The sequence below is a fragment of the Bufo gargarizans genome, chromosome 6 (assembly GCF_014858855.1).
Source record: "Bufo gargarizans isolate SCDJY-AF-19 chromosome 6, ASM1485885v1, whole genome shotgun sequence".
Classification (NCBI taxonomy): domain Eukaryota; kingdom Metazoa; phylum Chordata; class Amphibia; order Anura; family Bufonidae; genus Bufo; species Bufo gargarizans.
The window spans coordinates 63,953,848-63,970,168 of record NC_058085.1 but is presented as its reverse complement, the minus strand read 5'-3'; the positions used below and the strand labels follow the sequence as shown (position 1 = coordinate 63,970,168).

At 42.9% G+C, this 16,321-nt stretch overlaps 1 protein-coding gene across 1 annotated transcript in view; it reads left to right on the top strand.

Moving 5' to 3' along the window:
• The window catches only part of KCTD2 (potassium channel tetramerization domain containing 2), a 36,308-nt gene extending 34,569 nt beyond the window's left edge, over window positions 1-1,739 (top strand). The window contains exon 6 of the mRNA XM_044297812.1: window positions 808-1,739. Coding sequence (XP_044153747.1) covers window positions 808-837 — 30 coding nt within the window. The 3' untranslated portion in view covers window positions 838-1,739. The remainder of the gene's footprint in view (window positions 1-807) is intronic.
• Window positions 1,740-16,321: the final 14,582 nt, after the last annotated feature.

Below are 16,321 nucleotides of genomic sequence, written 5' to 3'. Positions count from 1 at the left end.
GACAACACCACACATATAAGAGTGGTAGAGAAGGGAAGGTGACACCGAGAAAACATAGACCTTGATGTTCCACAAGGTGGCCCTCAAGCACTGGGCAGATAGTAGAGGCCTGGCAGGAGCACAGCTCCAGCACACAGCAAGGCTGGAGGAACATTCAACCCAGGCCACACACAGGCAATATAAACCACGTAGCCACACCCAGGACACACCTAAATCCCCACCAGCTAGATAATAAACCCCTCCAGCACCAGACAGGAAAGGCCCAGGTCTCTCTGCAGCTGCCACGCCTTCTCCACTGATTGACAGGGCCAGGTGTTATGACATTTTCACTGCCTGGGCCTGTCAATTAGGGTCCATTCACACATCCGTGTGTGTTTTGCCGATCTGCAAAACACGGACGTCGGCAATGTGCATTCCACATTTTGCGGACCGCACATCTCCGGCACTTAATAGAAAATGCCTATTCTTGCCCGCAATTGCGGACAAGAATAGGACATCTTCAATTTTTTGGGGGATCGGAATTGCAGACCCATAGAAATGAATTGCTGACGTGTGAATGGAGCCTTAAAGTGTATAGGGTGCGGCAGTTGCAGAGAGAGCTGAATCTCTAGGTGCTATGGTAACGCCCTCGTTGCTCCTAGTCGCTCATTTGCATATAGTAAAACATTTTTCTCAGCAATGCAGGCACATATGAACATGGGACCAACACAGATGCCTTCAGCTGCCAAGTGCACATATAACATGTGGCCATGTCCCTCTCATTGTTACGCTAGAAATTTTCATTGCTCCTTTTCCTCTTTCTTTCAGATTCTTCAGGAGCGAGGATCCAGGATGTGACAAAGCATTGTGACCGAGATCTGTTACCGAGCTCTTCTCAGGCTGTAACCAAAGCCCTCGCTGCCTGCGGAGCTCTTGCGCTGTATTTTCACGTTATCCCCTCTTCCGCACCCGGCCTTAACACCCCAGCGTTACAGAGGGGGGCAGTGTGTGAGCGAACTAGAACAGAACAGTATTGTGTTTGCCCCTGTCACAGGCCTGTGCTTTGTGTTGTCAGGTTATATAGGAATGATGTCAATTATTGTGGGGTGAACGGGTTAGGGGAGGCAACTCCTACTTTTTGGGGGCTAATTGTGTTTTCTCGTGTGTTCTCTCACTTTGGCCTAGGTTTGGAGGAGTACTTTCTGCTGTGCTCCTTGGACTTCCAGTGACACAAGGCAAACTTATTAGCTGGATGGAAACAAATAATTGGCCTTCCCTTGAATTATCTTCCTTTACAGTTGCCAAAAGTCATGTTCTGTTTCTTGTCTCAAGTGCTTTTACTGTGCAGTTCTGTCTTTTCTTCTATGTAAATCGGTGAGGAAATCAGCGCCTGGAGTCTGCGATGTTGAGCTCAATCTGTTCTCTAGAGTATTTCGAAAGCAAAAGGAGGACTGTTCCTCCCATAAACTGATCACCATCACACTGACCTAGCATTTGGCAATCTTCCAATGTCTTTACAGTGCATGTATACCTGTACCAAGCAAACGACCATGTTCCCCTCTGTCGGTATGGATTTGTGTGTGGGGGAGGGGGTCTGGGTTTTGGGCTGCCTGCCTGTGACTCTATGTGTTTCATTAAGCACAAACTCTTTGGATACCTGTTGTACAGAGAAGATGCGGCAGAACCAAATTATTTGTCATTTGTGGGTGTATAATATTTTTTTTTTTTCTCACGCAAAAAAATTGTCTTTATTGCCAAAACCTAGTCTGTGAATTTTTTTGCCTGTGTCTTGTTCGGCCTACCTTTATCATTTAGGCCGTGTTCACACTTTGCAGTTGCATTGCGGTACAAACTTTTTGGTGTAACTTTCACTATAACTGCAAAATGTGAAAACAGCCTTAGGGCTCATGCACACTACCATATGTATTTTGTGGTCCACCAAAAAAACTAACAAAAAAAAATGGATGACATCCATGTGACGTCCGTGTTGCATTATTTCTTTGGGCGGATCCATTGTAACAATACCTGTCCTTGTCCAAAAAACAGACAATAATAGGACATGATCAATTTTTTTTTTGCTGAACTGATTTTTTTTTCAACCCCATTAAAATGAATGGTTTCGCATACGGACCTGTAAAAAAACTTAACGTAAACGGAAGAAAAATACGTTTGTGTGCCTGAGCCCTTACAGTGTTATCGGGCGCAGAAAAATACGTTTGTGTGCCTGAGCCCTTACAGTGTTATCGGGCGCAGTACTTTGTAGACATACGAAAACAAACAGACTTATGACTAATGTACCACTGGAATCAGCTAAATTCATGGTAGAACTGAAATCCACCATGGGTTTCTGTCATCAGAAAAATGGGTATTAAGCTGGCTGACATTAGCGATGTGCTAATGTCAGCTGAACAGAACTATATTAGTCCCATCTCACTATGTGCCGCCGTGATTTATTAAAACAAACTTTTATCATATGCAAATGAGCCTCTAGGAGCCGGGGGGGGGGGGGCATTGCACCTGCTCCTAGAGGCTCCGTTCGCTCACCCCTTTCTACGCCCTTCTACACTTGATTGACAGGGCCAGGCCAGCATTGGTCTCCTCCTGCCAGCCCTGTCTGCTGGGGAAATCTCGCCGTCCTGTTCAGTATTCAGCACAATAAGGGAAGGACACTCGCTGGCTGCCGGCTTCCTCACTGCGCCTGCGCTGAATACGTTGCAGTGAGGAAGCAGGCTGCCAGTGAACGTCTTTCCCTGTCTGCACCGAATACTGAACGGGTTGGCGCAGACCAACGCTGGCCTGGCCCTGCCAATCAAGTGTAGAAGGGCGTGGAAAGAGGTGAGCGAACAGAGCCTCTAGGAGCAGGTGCAAGGCCCACCGCTCCTAGAGGCTCATTTGCATATTACAAAAGTTTGTTTTTCTTGTCAAAGTTCTTTTTATTGAGGTATATGGTAGTACAAGAACGGTACATCAGCACATATTCCAAATACAGGCATATAACATAAACTATCAAAAGCGTAAACCTACAATCCAGTTTAGAAATCAGCTAAAGAGCTTCTGAATCGTAAACCAAACATTGCTAATGGTGCAAAGAGGAAAACTTATGAGCAAGGGATCAAGAGCGGTGGATGACATATGCCATACAGTAATTAAAGATTAACGGTACCTGCTAGAACAATGGTTATTTAATATGGGGGAAAGAGGGAAGGGGAAAGGCGGGAGGGGTTGGGGAATATGAGCTACTCCAATGTGTTGCAGTAGGAATGGATTATGGCTCCTGGTATCATTAGGAGAGGACGTGAGGAGGAGTCTCATAGATGACGTTAAATAAATAATTGACTGGACAGGTACAGTATATGCAAGAATCTCTACTCTAACGACCAAACCCTCAGTTCCAATTAGGGAAGTTTCTAAACTTTGCCCAGGGAGAACAGGTCTTTTGGAAGAAGGTGTGTGTCTTAGGCCTCCTGCACACAACCGTAGGTGTCCCGATGCCGTATTACGGATCCGCAATACACAGGCACCGTTGCGTGTGTATTCAGCATCACTGATGCGGACCCATTCACTTCAATGGGTCCGCAAATCCGGAGATGCGGAACGGAACCCTACAGAAGCACTATGGAGTGCATACGTGGGGTTTCGTCCCGTACTTCCGTTCCGCAAAAATATAGAACATGTTCCATCTTTTTGCGGAACGGCCGGATCGCGGACCCATTAAAGTGAATGGGTCCGCTGCGGCTGCCCCACGGACGGTGTTCGTGCATTGCGGGGCGCACACGTTCGTGTGGAGGAGGCCTTAGTCTCCCAACTTGCTAATTCCTCTAAACAAAACAGGGTGTCTCACCTGTCTGTCCATTGACTGAGCGTTGGAGGAGATTTCTGCTGCCAGAAGTGGTTTTATTTAAATCTGTGTATGTTTAGGGAGCTTCTCAGGGAACAGATGCAACAGGCAAATTTCTGGCAGCTAGGAGATTTTATTAATCTGGGACTGAAGTCTAATATGCAGCAAAAAGTGGGCATGTCCACCATAAATGGAAGTATGTGCCCTTCTGCTGAAACGCCAACAATTGGGATTGTAATTGGAGTTGTATTTATTTTGTGTCACCGGGGTTAGGTGCCATCTGGTTAGAATTTTATATCCAGATTCCTGCATTCTCACACATTTAGGGGATTGCTTAGGGGCTAGGAACAGTTTGCGGGTCGATACTACTTTTTGCTGAGTTTTAAGTTGAGATAAAATAGTTTTGAATCTTGTTACTGATCTCTGTGAGTCAATTTTCTAAATAAGCTGTTTGAGAGAGAGGATCACTCTGTTATACATTAAAGGAGATAAAAGTGAGCCCCCAGGCGTTCACTCAAAGCCGTGACAGAGGGGAGCGACCCGTCTTCAATGATAGAATCAACAGTGGAGAAGCTAAGTCTAATCTCCTTTGGTATAGTATAGTAAGTCCTTCTCCTGAAGTAAGGGGTATGGGAAAGGAGAACATAATGCACGCACTTCCCTCAAGTTCCATATTCTATGGGTTTCAGAAATGAGATTATTATTTATTGTGCAGGATGTTGGAATAGCTGGCTCAGCAAAAACAATGTGACGCAACAGAATCTAATCCTGTATAAGTGCAACGCTCTAACAAAAATCCAGGGCGCAGGGAGGTCTATGCCACCTTGTTTTTGTGGAAGCTGAGAGTAGCGTATTTAATTCTTGGTTTCCTAAGGTTCCATATATATTTGGGAAAAAATCTGATTCAGCTTAGTATAGAAGGTGGTAGGAATGTATATGGGCAGGACTTGTAGTAGGTAGGTTACTTTTGGCTTTTGGGGTGGGCCAGGAGGTTAGTATTTTTGAAATCTCTTGGAGCAAGGGTAAAAAATGTTTTTATATAAATGGCCGGGCTCGGAGAAGATTTTAATTCCCAAGAATTTAATGAAGGGTTGGGACCAGTCAAATGGTGAAGTATTTGAGATCAAGGAGGACTGTCGCTTGGGGAGAGAAATGTTTAAAGCCTGTGACTTACTCATGTTCACCTTAAAATTTGAAACCTTGCCAAAATCATGAAATAAGAGCTCAATAATTGGAAGAGAATTAGACGGGTTAGCTAGCAGTAGTAGTAGATCGTCTGCATATGCTGCCGTCTTGTGCTCCCTACCCCTACATATAATACCTTTAATTCGAGGATCTCCTCTAATCTTGTGCAATAATTAGCACAAACAGCAGGGGGGACAGTGGGCACCCATGCCTAGGTCCATTAGAAATAGGCAACACAGGACAGTGGGCACCCATGCCTAGTGCCATTAGAAATAGGCAACACAAGCAAGAGCACATCGTTTACCATCACTCTGGCAGTAGGCTCTTGGTACATGGTGAAGATAGCATTCACAGAGATGGGTGGGAAACCAAACGCCTGTAAAGGGGATCGAAGGTACATCCAATCCACCCGATCAAATGCCTTCTCTGCATCTGTACTTAATAAAATCAGTAGCTTGCTTAGTGTATGTAATTAGCTGTAGTACTCTGTATATATTGTCCTTACCTTTCCTGCCCTGAACAAATCCCACCTGATCTGGAGAGATAAGGGAAGGAAGAATCGTCTGTAGTCTAGGGAAGGAAGAATCGTCTGTAGTCTAGGAAAGGAAGAATCGTCTGTAGTCTCTGGGCCAATATTTTCGCGAATAATTTGAGATCGACGTTGAGCAAAGAAATAGGCCGGTAATTGCTACATAATGCTGGGTCTTTCCCTTCTTTATGAATAATGGATAATTGGGCCATCAACGTTGGTTTATGAAAGGGGGTGCCATTCAGTGCAGCATTGTATAACTTACTAAGGTTTCTGAGTATGTAGCATAGTAAAAAGAGGACAAGCCGCCCAGGCCAGGACATTTGTTTTTGGGCGATGTGGCAATTGCGTCCTTAATTTTTTGGATGGAGATATTGGAACATAGTTTATGGCACTGCGCTGAACTAATTTGCGGAAGAGAGAGTGCGGAGAGGAAGTTAGCAATAAGGTCTTTTTTAAGGTGATGGTCTACAGAATCTTGGAATGTATCCAAGTTGTAACGTTTTGAATAGAAATTGCTGAATTCCTTAGCTATGTCTACGGTTTTATGCAATAAGACACCCGAGGGGCTTTTAAGACTAGTGATAAATGACTTGTTTTTACTAGCCCTAATCTGAGCTAACATAAATCTGGTCGGTTTGTTGCCATGTGCATAGTGTTTAAACTGTGCGCAAAAATAGGGTTTGGCTGAGCACAGATTAAGGATATTTTTAAGCTCATCTGGGAGAGATGTTAAAAGCCAGCAGGGAATCTCTTGTGCAGAAACTACAACCGCAATATTTTTTGCTGCAGATCCATAATTCTTTGGGATTTCAGTTTATTTCTCTCGCAGCATATGTAAACAAATTCTGAGGAGATCTCAGCATAAGGTCATTTCTTTGAGATAGGAGGGGATAAGGGAATTGTGTATGTCAGTTGAACCATAGAGTGGTCTGAGGGAACCTGTGTCTTAATGTCTGAGGCGTGGCAGTGTTGGATGTGATTAATGGAGATAAATATGTAATCAATTCGTTGGTACGAATTGTGTGGGGCAGAATAATGTGTAAAGTCTCTGAAGGATAAAACGTGCGCCAGGAGTCCGCTAATTAAAAGGAATTAAGTAGCCGTTTCAATTTTGCCGTTGATCTGAATTGGATAGCTGATCTATTGTTAGAAGTGTCTATGAGTAGGTTTAGAGCTACGTTAAAATCTCCTCCAAGGAGCAGGGTCCCCTCCGAGAAGCTTGAAAGTTTCTTCAAGACCTCTATGAGCCAAGTGATTTGCGCCCTGTTGGGAGCATATATATTCCCTATTGTAAACATAATGTTACCCAACTTCCCTTTAACAAAAAGGTAACGGCCATCTGGGTCTATACATTTATCTATTAATGAAAAGGAAACATGTTTGCGAAGCCCTATACTAACACCACTGGACACGCCGCTGTCCATGTGGAGAATTGTAGCTTATTCATGTTCAGTACGCTGTTATTTTTAAAGTGCGTTTCCTGCAATAAACAAATGTCGGATTTATTCTTTTTAAGAAAGTACATTACCTGTCCTCTCTTAGAAAGGAGAGTTCAGTCCTCTCACATTGTAAGAAATAACCTTCAAGCTTGTCAAGTGCCGTATCCGGTTGTTGTCAGTAGCTCTAAAAAAAGTAAGGGGGGGGGGGGGGGGGAGAGTATTGGATATACAGTAAATGCAAAACAAGTGCAATACGTCAACCTAGGGTTAACATCAATCAACTAAAATTGTGACAAACATGGAAATAGTGCAGCGGAACATTCAAGGTGAACAAGACAAGAAAGTACAGCCGGAGGCATTTCAACTTCAGATGCCCCGTCACGTGAGACCCAACAGGTCTTTCATACATGGTGTTGCAAAAGTGAGAAAGAAAAGTGTGGGAAAATTGTAAAATGAAAGCTAGAAGCAGCCGAAAGGGGCCACAAGGAGTAGTGAAGATCCAGAGATAGGTGAGTAAGACAGTAGATGCTGTAGGACAGCGTTGGCCTAGTGGAGAATAGTGCACTAAAGAAAGGTCTACAAATAGGTAGGAGTACAGAAAAAGTTGTTAAAGAGAAGCTTGCCGCAATGTGGTCTAAAGCCCAAAGGGGCGCACACTTTGGTAGGGAGAGCAGATTGGGGGACGTACAGTATGCAAGAGAGCAGAGCGAAGGACAGATGTACAGAAGAGAAGAGAGGAAACCATTACACTCAGCAATATGTATATAAGGATCTCTGCGATATCAGAGAACCAGGAGTGAAAGGGGGATGATTCTAGTGTCAGTACACCAATTCAGATGATATCCAAGGTGACGCCGTCTAACGTCAGTCACCCTGCTACTTCTTGGGTTTCTCAGAACTCCCATGCGTTACTTGCTGGTGGTTGAATATGCGCCAAGTTTCCTAGGTCTTTCACCACTGCCCAGTCAGGGATTTGTAAGTCCGGCAGTTCTAAAGCTTTGTAGATACCTGGAAGATCCGCAGCTGTTCAGACGAGAAACTGTCTATTCCCAAATGAGAACATGAGACCGAAAGGAAAACCTAACTGTATGGGATGTTCTTAGCACTAAGCTTCTGTCAGCGGTTTAAGGGTTCTCTTCTTTTGTAGTGTTTGCAGAGACAAATCTTGATAAATTTGTATTTAGGTACCCTCGTATTCAATCTGAGTAGAAGATCTGGCCCGTCTCGATATTTCTTCTTTCACCTTATAGTTAAGGAGGCGACAAATAATGTCCCTGGGTGGTTCCGAGTCTTTAGGCTTCCTCCGTAGCGCCCTATGCACACGCTCTATTATGATGTCCTCAGTGTGAGAGCCACCCAGGATAGTGCGAAAAATTTGTAGTACAGTTGAGTGTAGAGCTGTTGATGGAACAGATTCTGGGAGGCCTTTTATCCTTAAATTGTTCCTGCTCTATTTTCCTGGTCCTCTATAGCATCAATGGCCGCGTTGTAGCCGCGACAGCAATTCTGTAACCACATATGGCAGCATGTGACATCTCAAGTTGTTCAACTCTAGCCCCTATATGTTTTACATCTTGCTTAATGTCCTGTAAATCTCTGGAAAGGGGCTCAAGAGCTTTAGCGAGCGCTTTGTGCAGGGACTTCTGTAGAAAGGAACGTGAAATTATTACAAATTATTGGAACCTTTGGCAGCAGCGTTCCCTATTTTTACCATTTTATTCAGCGAGGAGGCTAAAGAGGTGTTCGGTCTCTTGGGAGCCTGTTTTAGGATCACATCTCGAGCTTAGGAGTAGAGTTGAGCGAACACCTGGATGTTCGGGTTCGAGAAGTTCGGCCGAACATCCCGGAAATGTTCGGGTTCGGGATCCGAACTTCGTCCCGAACCCGAACCCCATTGAAGTCAATGGGGACCCGAACTTTTCGGCACTAAAAAGGCTGTAAAACAGCCCAGGAAAGAGCTAGAGGGCTGCAAAAGGCAGCAACATGTAGGTAAATCCCCTGCAAACAAATGTGGATAGGGAAATGAATTAAAATAAAAATTAAATAAATAAAAATTAACCAAAATCAATTGGAGAGAGGTTCCATAGCAGAGAATCTGGCTTCCCGTCACCCACCACTGGAACAGTCCATTCTCAGATATTTAGGCCCCGGCACCCAGGCAGAGGAGAGAGGTCCCGTAACAGAGAATCTGTCTTCATGTCAGCAGAGAATTAGTCTGCATGTCATAGCAGAGAATGAGGCTTCACGTCAGCCACCACTGCAACAGTCCATTGGCATATATTTAGGCCCAGCACACACACAGGCAGAGGAGAGAGGTCCCGTAACAGACAATCTGGCTTCATGTCAGCAGAGAATCAGTCTGCATGTCATAGCAGAGAATCAGGCTTCACGTCAGCCACCACTGCAACAGTCCATTGGCATATATTTAGGCCCAGCACACACACAGGCAGAGGAGAGAGGTCCCGTAACAGAGAATCTGGCTTCATGTCAGCAGAGAATCAGTCTGCATGTCATAGCAGAGAATGAGGCTTCACGTCACCCACCACTGCAACAGTCCATTGGCATATATTTAGGCCTAGCACACAGGCAGAGCAGAGAGGTCCCGTAACAGACAATCTGGCTTCATGTCAGCAGAGAATCAGTCTGCATGTCATAGCAGAGAATGAGGCTTCACGTCAGCCACCACTGCAACAGTCCATTGGCATATATTTAGGCCTAGAGTAAAAAGGTGGTTGGCTCACACTTAGATAATTACGGGCGGGTGCTGCAAACTCACAAATTGGGTGCCCGAACCCAAAAATGGATAGACAATATAGCAGAAAGAAAAAAGGGAGTGAGCACTCACACTATCTGGACCATGGGGATAGATATTATTTAATTCTTAATTAATAATAACACCACTCAAATACATTAAAATCACATAAAATAACATAAAATAGAAAATGGTACCAACGTAAAATCACACTGGTGGGTGATAATAGCGCAAGCCTTATATGATAAATTCACACTTGTCACCACCTCAGATTGAATGGTGGCAATAGAACCGCAGACCGTGAATACAAAGTCCCAATATAGATTCGTGTGGCTCCGGATTAAAGTGTCCACGTGTGTAGAAATGTCTCTCAAACAAACAATCTCTCCACGGCTGGTACAGTATGTCCGCAAGGGGCTATAGGTATTAAATGCCCAAATCAAGTTCCTACCTTAGTCCAAAGTTCAAAGTTTTGCCAGCTGTTCTCCGCTGGGCTGTCCTGCCACGAGCAACGAGTGTGCCGGCCGCTTCGGCGTCTCACGTCACAAGTCTCGTGTCGCTGACGTCACAATATCGCGGGAACACAGAGTTTGGCTGGTATGGATGGTAGGCAAATAATCAGACCTGTATTCAGCTCCTATGTTTTGGTGGAGTATTGATAGGATTCCTTATCGCATGGCCATGCAATGTATTATCTCAGAATCCAGTAGATTGGGTGGGCGCTTCTTCCAGTCACCAGACGCGTTTCGGGGCGTTCTACACCCCTTCCTCAGTGGTAAGAGCGCAAGACCTCCCACTCCACCCTTTATAGTCCTCTCGGCACTCACAAAAATCCGGATTTGGGACAAATGCATTCCATTGCGGTTTCAATCCGATAATGATGCGGTTTTCCATAACCTCATTGCGTTTTATCATCAATCCAGTTGCAAACATGTTAGAATTGATATATACCCCATTCAAAAATCAAAATGACATGATATTATCAATGAAAATTATAAAATAGAAAATTTATGAAAAATTATGGAATAAAAACGATTGGTAACATTAATATACCTAAAACACTAAAAATATAAATACGTCCCTAATCATGCAGATTCATATATATTACGCTGAGAAATCCATAGTACAAAGTCATATGTATATATTTTCATGGAGAAACTGATAGCAGCATGGGAAGATCAAAACGGACGTGTTTAGTGTGGGAGCCCCAACTCCGAGGGAAAGTCACAGAACCCAAAATGGTAAACTCTGGGACCCACCATCGGAGACGGAACCCCCACCTTATAGGAAGCCGAAAATCTCCAAATCCGAATTCAGGCCTGCCGGTAGTAGGCAGCCAAATTCATAGATTAGTTTAGATTCGGCTCTGGACATCCTCTTTATATAGTCCCCACCTCTCCAGTGTTTATTGACTTTCTCTAACGCTGTAAAAAATAATTTAGACGGGTCCCTATTATGTACCTCATCATAATGTTTCGAAACAGAATGTTTTGCATAACCCTTTTTGATGTTGGCAATGTGTTCACTGATTCTAATCTTTAGTGTTCTTTTGGTTCTACCAATATACTGGCGTTTACACGGGCACTGTAGTAGATATATAACTCCAGATGTGTTACATGTGAGACAATCATTTATCTCCCATGTAAATGCATTGTGTGTCGAATGTACAGTAACTGTCTTTCTTTCTTGGAGGCTCATTTTACAACCTATACATCTCCCACATTTGAAGAACCCCTTTAGATTTAGAAAAGAACCCATAATGGATGTAGATTTTCTCTCTTTTACTGATGGGGCAATTTTTAGTTTTAGATTCGTGGCCTTTGTATATATTATTACCGGTGTACTTGGTAACTGTGGGCCAATCACCCTATCACTCAATATGTGATGCCAATGTTTTGTAATGATACTCTTGATCTTCTTGTAATTACTACTAAATGGTAGGATCATCTTAATATCAGTTTTGGAATCCCCAGATGTTCCTATAGGTCCTTTTATTTCAAAAAATGACTTTCTTTCAAGAGTTCTCACTTTCATCAGAGATTCATCCAAGATAGAGGTTGGATATTTCTTCTCTAAAAATTGGAGTCTCATTTTAACGGCTTCTTCCTCAAATCTAGCTTCTTCTGTACAATTCCTTTTGAGCCTTCGAAATTGGCCTAAGGGGACATTTAATAGCCACCGTGGTAGGTGGCAGCTGCTAAAGAGGATGAAGCTGTTCTTGGCCGTCGGTTTTTGGTATGTGCTACACACATAACGGTCATCCACTTTCTTAATTAAAAGGTCTAGAAACTCCGTTTCTTCCTTAATATTTGGTGTGAACACCAGATTACGATCATTGTTATTAATAGTTTCCAAAAATTCAGATAATTCAGTATCTCCCTTCTTCCAGATAAAAATTATATCATCAATGTAGCGCCGCCATAGGACCAGATCCACCCCAAGTCTGGGCTCAATGTTGGTATATTCCCATTCTGCCAAAAATAAATTAGCATAACTTGGGGCGAATCTGGTCCCCATGGCGGTGCCACATTTCTGTAAGAAGTATTCCCCCTCAAAATAAAAATAGTTGTGCTCCAAAATATATTGGATACCTTCCAATATGAGTTGGATTTGGGGATCCTTAAATGTGCCATTTTTAATCAGTTGTTGCTCAATTGCATCCAACCCCTGCTGGTGGTCGATGACCGTATACAGGGATTGGATATCCAGGGTCCCCATTACCCAACCAGGCTCAATATTCAATCCTTCCAAAATTTGTATGACCTGAGTTGTATCCTTCAGGTAGGATTTTATGTTCTTCACTAATGGTTGGAGCTGAGTGTCTATATATTTAGACAAATTGGAGGTAATGGATCCTATTCCGGACACTATGGGGCGTCCCGGGGGGTTAATTAGACTTTTGTGTATCTTGGGCAGACAGTAGAAGGTGGGTAGCCTTCCCTCTGTGCCCAAGATAAACTCCGACTCTTGTTTGAGGAGAACACCCTGTTCCAAACCTTTATTACAGAGGTCCTCCAGCCCCTGACTAAATCTTTGTATTGGATTGTCTTTAACTTTAACATATGTCCTCTGATCTTCCAACAGTCTGAGACACTCAGTATTATATTGGTCGGTGTCCAAGATAACTGTTGCTCCGCCTTTATCGGCCGGACGGATGGTCACATTGTTATCCTTCTGGAGCAATTTTATGGCCTGGATTTCCCTTTTCGTTAAATTGTTATTATTAGGGGGTCTAATTTTAATTCTCCTCAAATCATCCTCAACACATTTTTGGAATGTTGCAATTTCTCTGCTGATCTCATTACGTGGAAACATTTTGGATTTCTTTTTTAGGGAAGTGTGATTAAATCCCTCTGAGGGTTTATTCACCGGGAAATTTTTTATTTGGGGATTTTTTAAAAAATATTTTTTGAGGCAAAGGCTCCTAATAAACTTTTGGACACCTATATAAGTTGAAAATTTATCTACCGTATTGGATGGGGCAAATTTAAGCCCCTTATTTAATAAATTAATCTGTGATACAGTGAGAATTTTTGTGCTTAAATTAATTACCGATCCCATCTCTGGGTTTGTGAGTGTCTCTGGTACCTTGGATCCCTTTCTCCTACTTCTCCTTGTTTTTCTACGTGATGGTGCTGTCGGTGATTGGTGTGGTTGTGATGATGGTGTGTATACTGGTTCCGTGTTTGATAATTGGGATATGGGTTCTTGCCTGTCGGGTGTTGGTACCTGGTATTCTTGTGCCTCAAATTGTATGGTGATCTGTGCTGTGGTGGTGTTTGTTCCCTGTACCTCGTCCGTGTCCTGTGGTGTGCCGGGGTTAGATCTAAAAAATGCTGTCCTGCTAATTCCTCATACCTATTATTCACTGGTACATTATAGGTGTCCGTCACTTCCTCTCTCCCCAAATTCAACAATTCCTGATGGGAGTTGTTCCCTTCTCCCTCAGTCTCTACCAATCTATCCTGTCGTCTGTCGATATGGACTTCTATATGCTTATTACTTTTCTTATTTATTATATCAATTTCTAGCTTATCTAAGCTTTTGCACAGTCTATCTTGCCACATACTAAATTCTGTGTTTTTAGGGAATTTCTCTATATGTTCTTTTAGTTTCCCGATCTTTATATTTAAATCACCAAGGATTTCTGTTCTCCTTTTAATGATACAATTCATCAAAGCAATCGACTGACTGGTAAGTAAATTGTTCCACTCTCTAGTGAATTCATCACTGACGAGGTCCTGTGCGGGACTCTTATTAATCAATAAACCTTTTGGGATCTTAGTTTCTTCCACAAAGTATTGTAGGGAACGGATCTCCCAATGCTGCCTTAACTGTTTCTGTAACAGATTCTCCAGAGTCCTGAAGCTCTCTGTCATTGTGTTATTAACTGGAGCTTCATTTTGATTAGAATCATTGAATCTATAGCTCTCAGCTTTCAACCGCTTATTTTCCATATGGTGCCAGATGTCCATAATATATCCAAGGGAGCTCAACCGTGGATTACGGGCCGTAATATAAAAATAGAGTAAAAAGGTGGTTGGCTCACACTTAGATAATTACGGGCGGGTGCTGCAAACTCACAAATTGGGTGCCCGAACCCAAAAATGGATAGACAATATAGCAGAAAGAAAAAAGGGAGTGAGCACTCACACTATCTGGACCATGGGGATAGATATTATTTAATTCTTAATTAATAATAACACCACTCAAATACATTAAAATCACATAAAATAACATAAAATAGAAAATGGTACCAACGTAAAATCACACTGGTGGGTGATAATAGCGCAAGCCTTATATGATAAATTCACACTTGTCACCACCTCAGATTGAATGGTGGCAATAGAACCGCAGACCGTGAATACAAAGTCCCAATATAGATTCGTGTGGCTCCGGATTAAAGTGTCCACGTGTGTAGAAATGTCTCTCAAACAAACAATCTCTCCACGGCTGGTACAGTATGTCCGCAAGGGGCTATAGGTATTAAATGCCCAAATCAAGTTCCTACCTTAGTCCAAAGTTCAAAGTTTTGCCAGCTGTTCTCCGCTGGGCTGTCCTGCCACGAGCAACGAGTGTGCCGGCCGCTTCGGCGTCTCACGTCACAAGTCTCGTGTCGCTGACGTCACAATATCGCGGGAACACAGAGTTTGGCTGGTATGGATGGTAGGCAAATAATCAGACCTGTATTCAGCTCCTATGTTTTGGTGGAGTATTGATAGGATTCCTTATCGCATGGCCATGCAATGTATTATCTCAGAATCCAGTAGATTGGGTGGGCGCTTCTTCCAGTCACCAGACGCGTTTCGGGGCGTTCTACACCCCTTCCTCAGTGGTAAGAGCGCAAGACCTCCCACTCCACCCTTTATAGTCCTCTCGGCACTCACAAAAATCCGGATTTGGGACAAATGCATTCCATTGCGGTTTCAATCCGATAATGATGCGGTTTTCCATAACCTCATTGCGTTTTATCATCAATCCAGTTGCAAACATGTTAGAATTGATATATACCCCATTCAAAAATCAAAATGACATGATATTATCAATGAAAATTATAAAATAGAAAATTTATGAAAAATTATGGAATAAAAACGATTGGTAACATTAATATACCTAAAACACTAAAAATATAAATACGTCCCTAATCATGCAGATTCATATATATTACGCTGAGAAATCCATAGTACAAAGTCATATGTATATATTTTCATGGAGAAACTGATAGCAGCATGGGAAGATCTGTTGGAAGATCAGAGGACTGTTGGAAGATCAGAGGACATATGTTAAAGTTAAAGACAATCCAATACAAAGATTTAGTCAGGGGCTGGAGGACCTCTGTAATAAAGGTTTGGAACAGGGTGTTCTCCTCAAACAAGAGTCGGAGTTTATCTTGGGCACAGAGGGAAGGCTACCCACCTTCTACTGTCTGCCCAAGATACACAAAAGTCTAATTAACCCCCCGGGACGCCCCATAGTGTCCGGAATAGGATCCATTACCTCCAATTTGTCTAAATATATAGACACTCAGCTCCAACCATTAGTGAAGAACATAAAATCCTACCTGAAGGATACAACTCAGGTCATACAAATTTTGGAAGGATTGAATATTGAGCCTGGTTGGGTAATGGGGACCCTGGATATCCAATCCCTGTATACGGTCATCGACCACCAGCAGGGGTTGGATGCAATTGAGCAACAACTGATTAAAAATGGCACATTTAAGGATCCCCAAATCCAACTCATATTGGAAGGTATCCAATATATTTTGGAGCACAACTATTTTTATTTTGAGGGGGAATACTTCTTACAGAAATGTGGCACCGCCATGGGGACCAGATTCGCCCCAAGTTATGCTAATTTATTTTTGGCAGAATGGGAATATACCAACATTGAGCCCAGACTTGGGGTGGATCTGGTCCTATGGCGGCGCTACATTGATGATATAATTTTTATCTGGAAGAAGGGAGATACTGAATTATCTGAATTTTTGGAAACTATTAATAACAATGATCGTAATCTGGTGTTCACACCAAATATTAAGGAAGAAACGGAGTTTCTAGACCTTTTAATTAAGAAAGTGGATGACCGTTATGTGT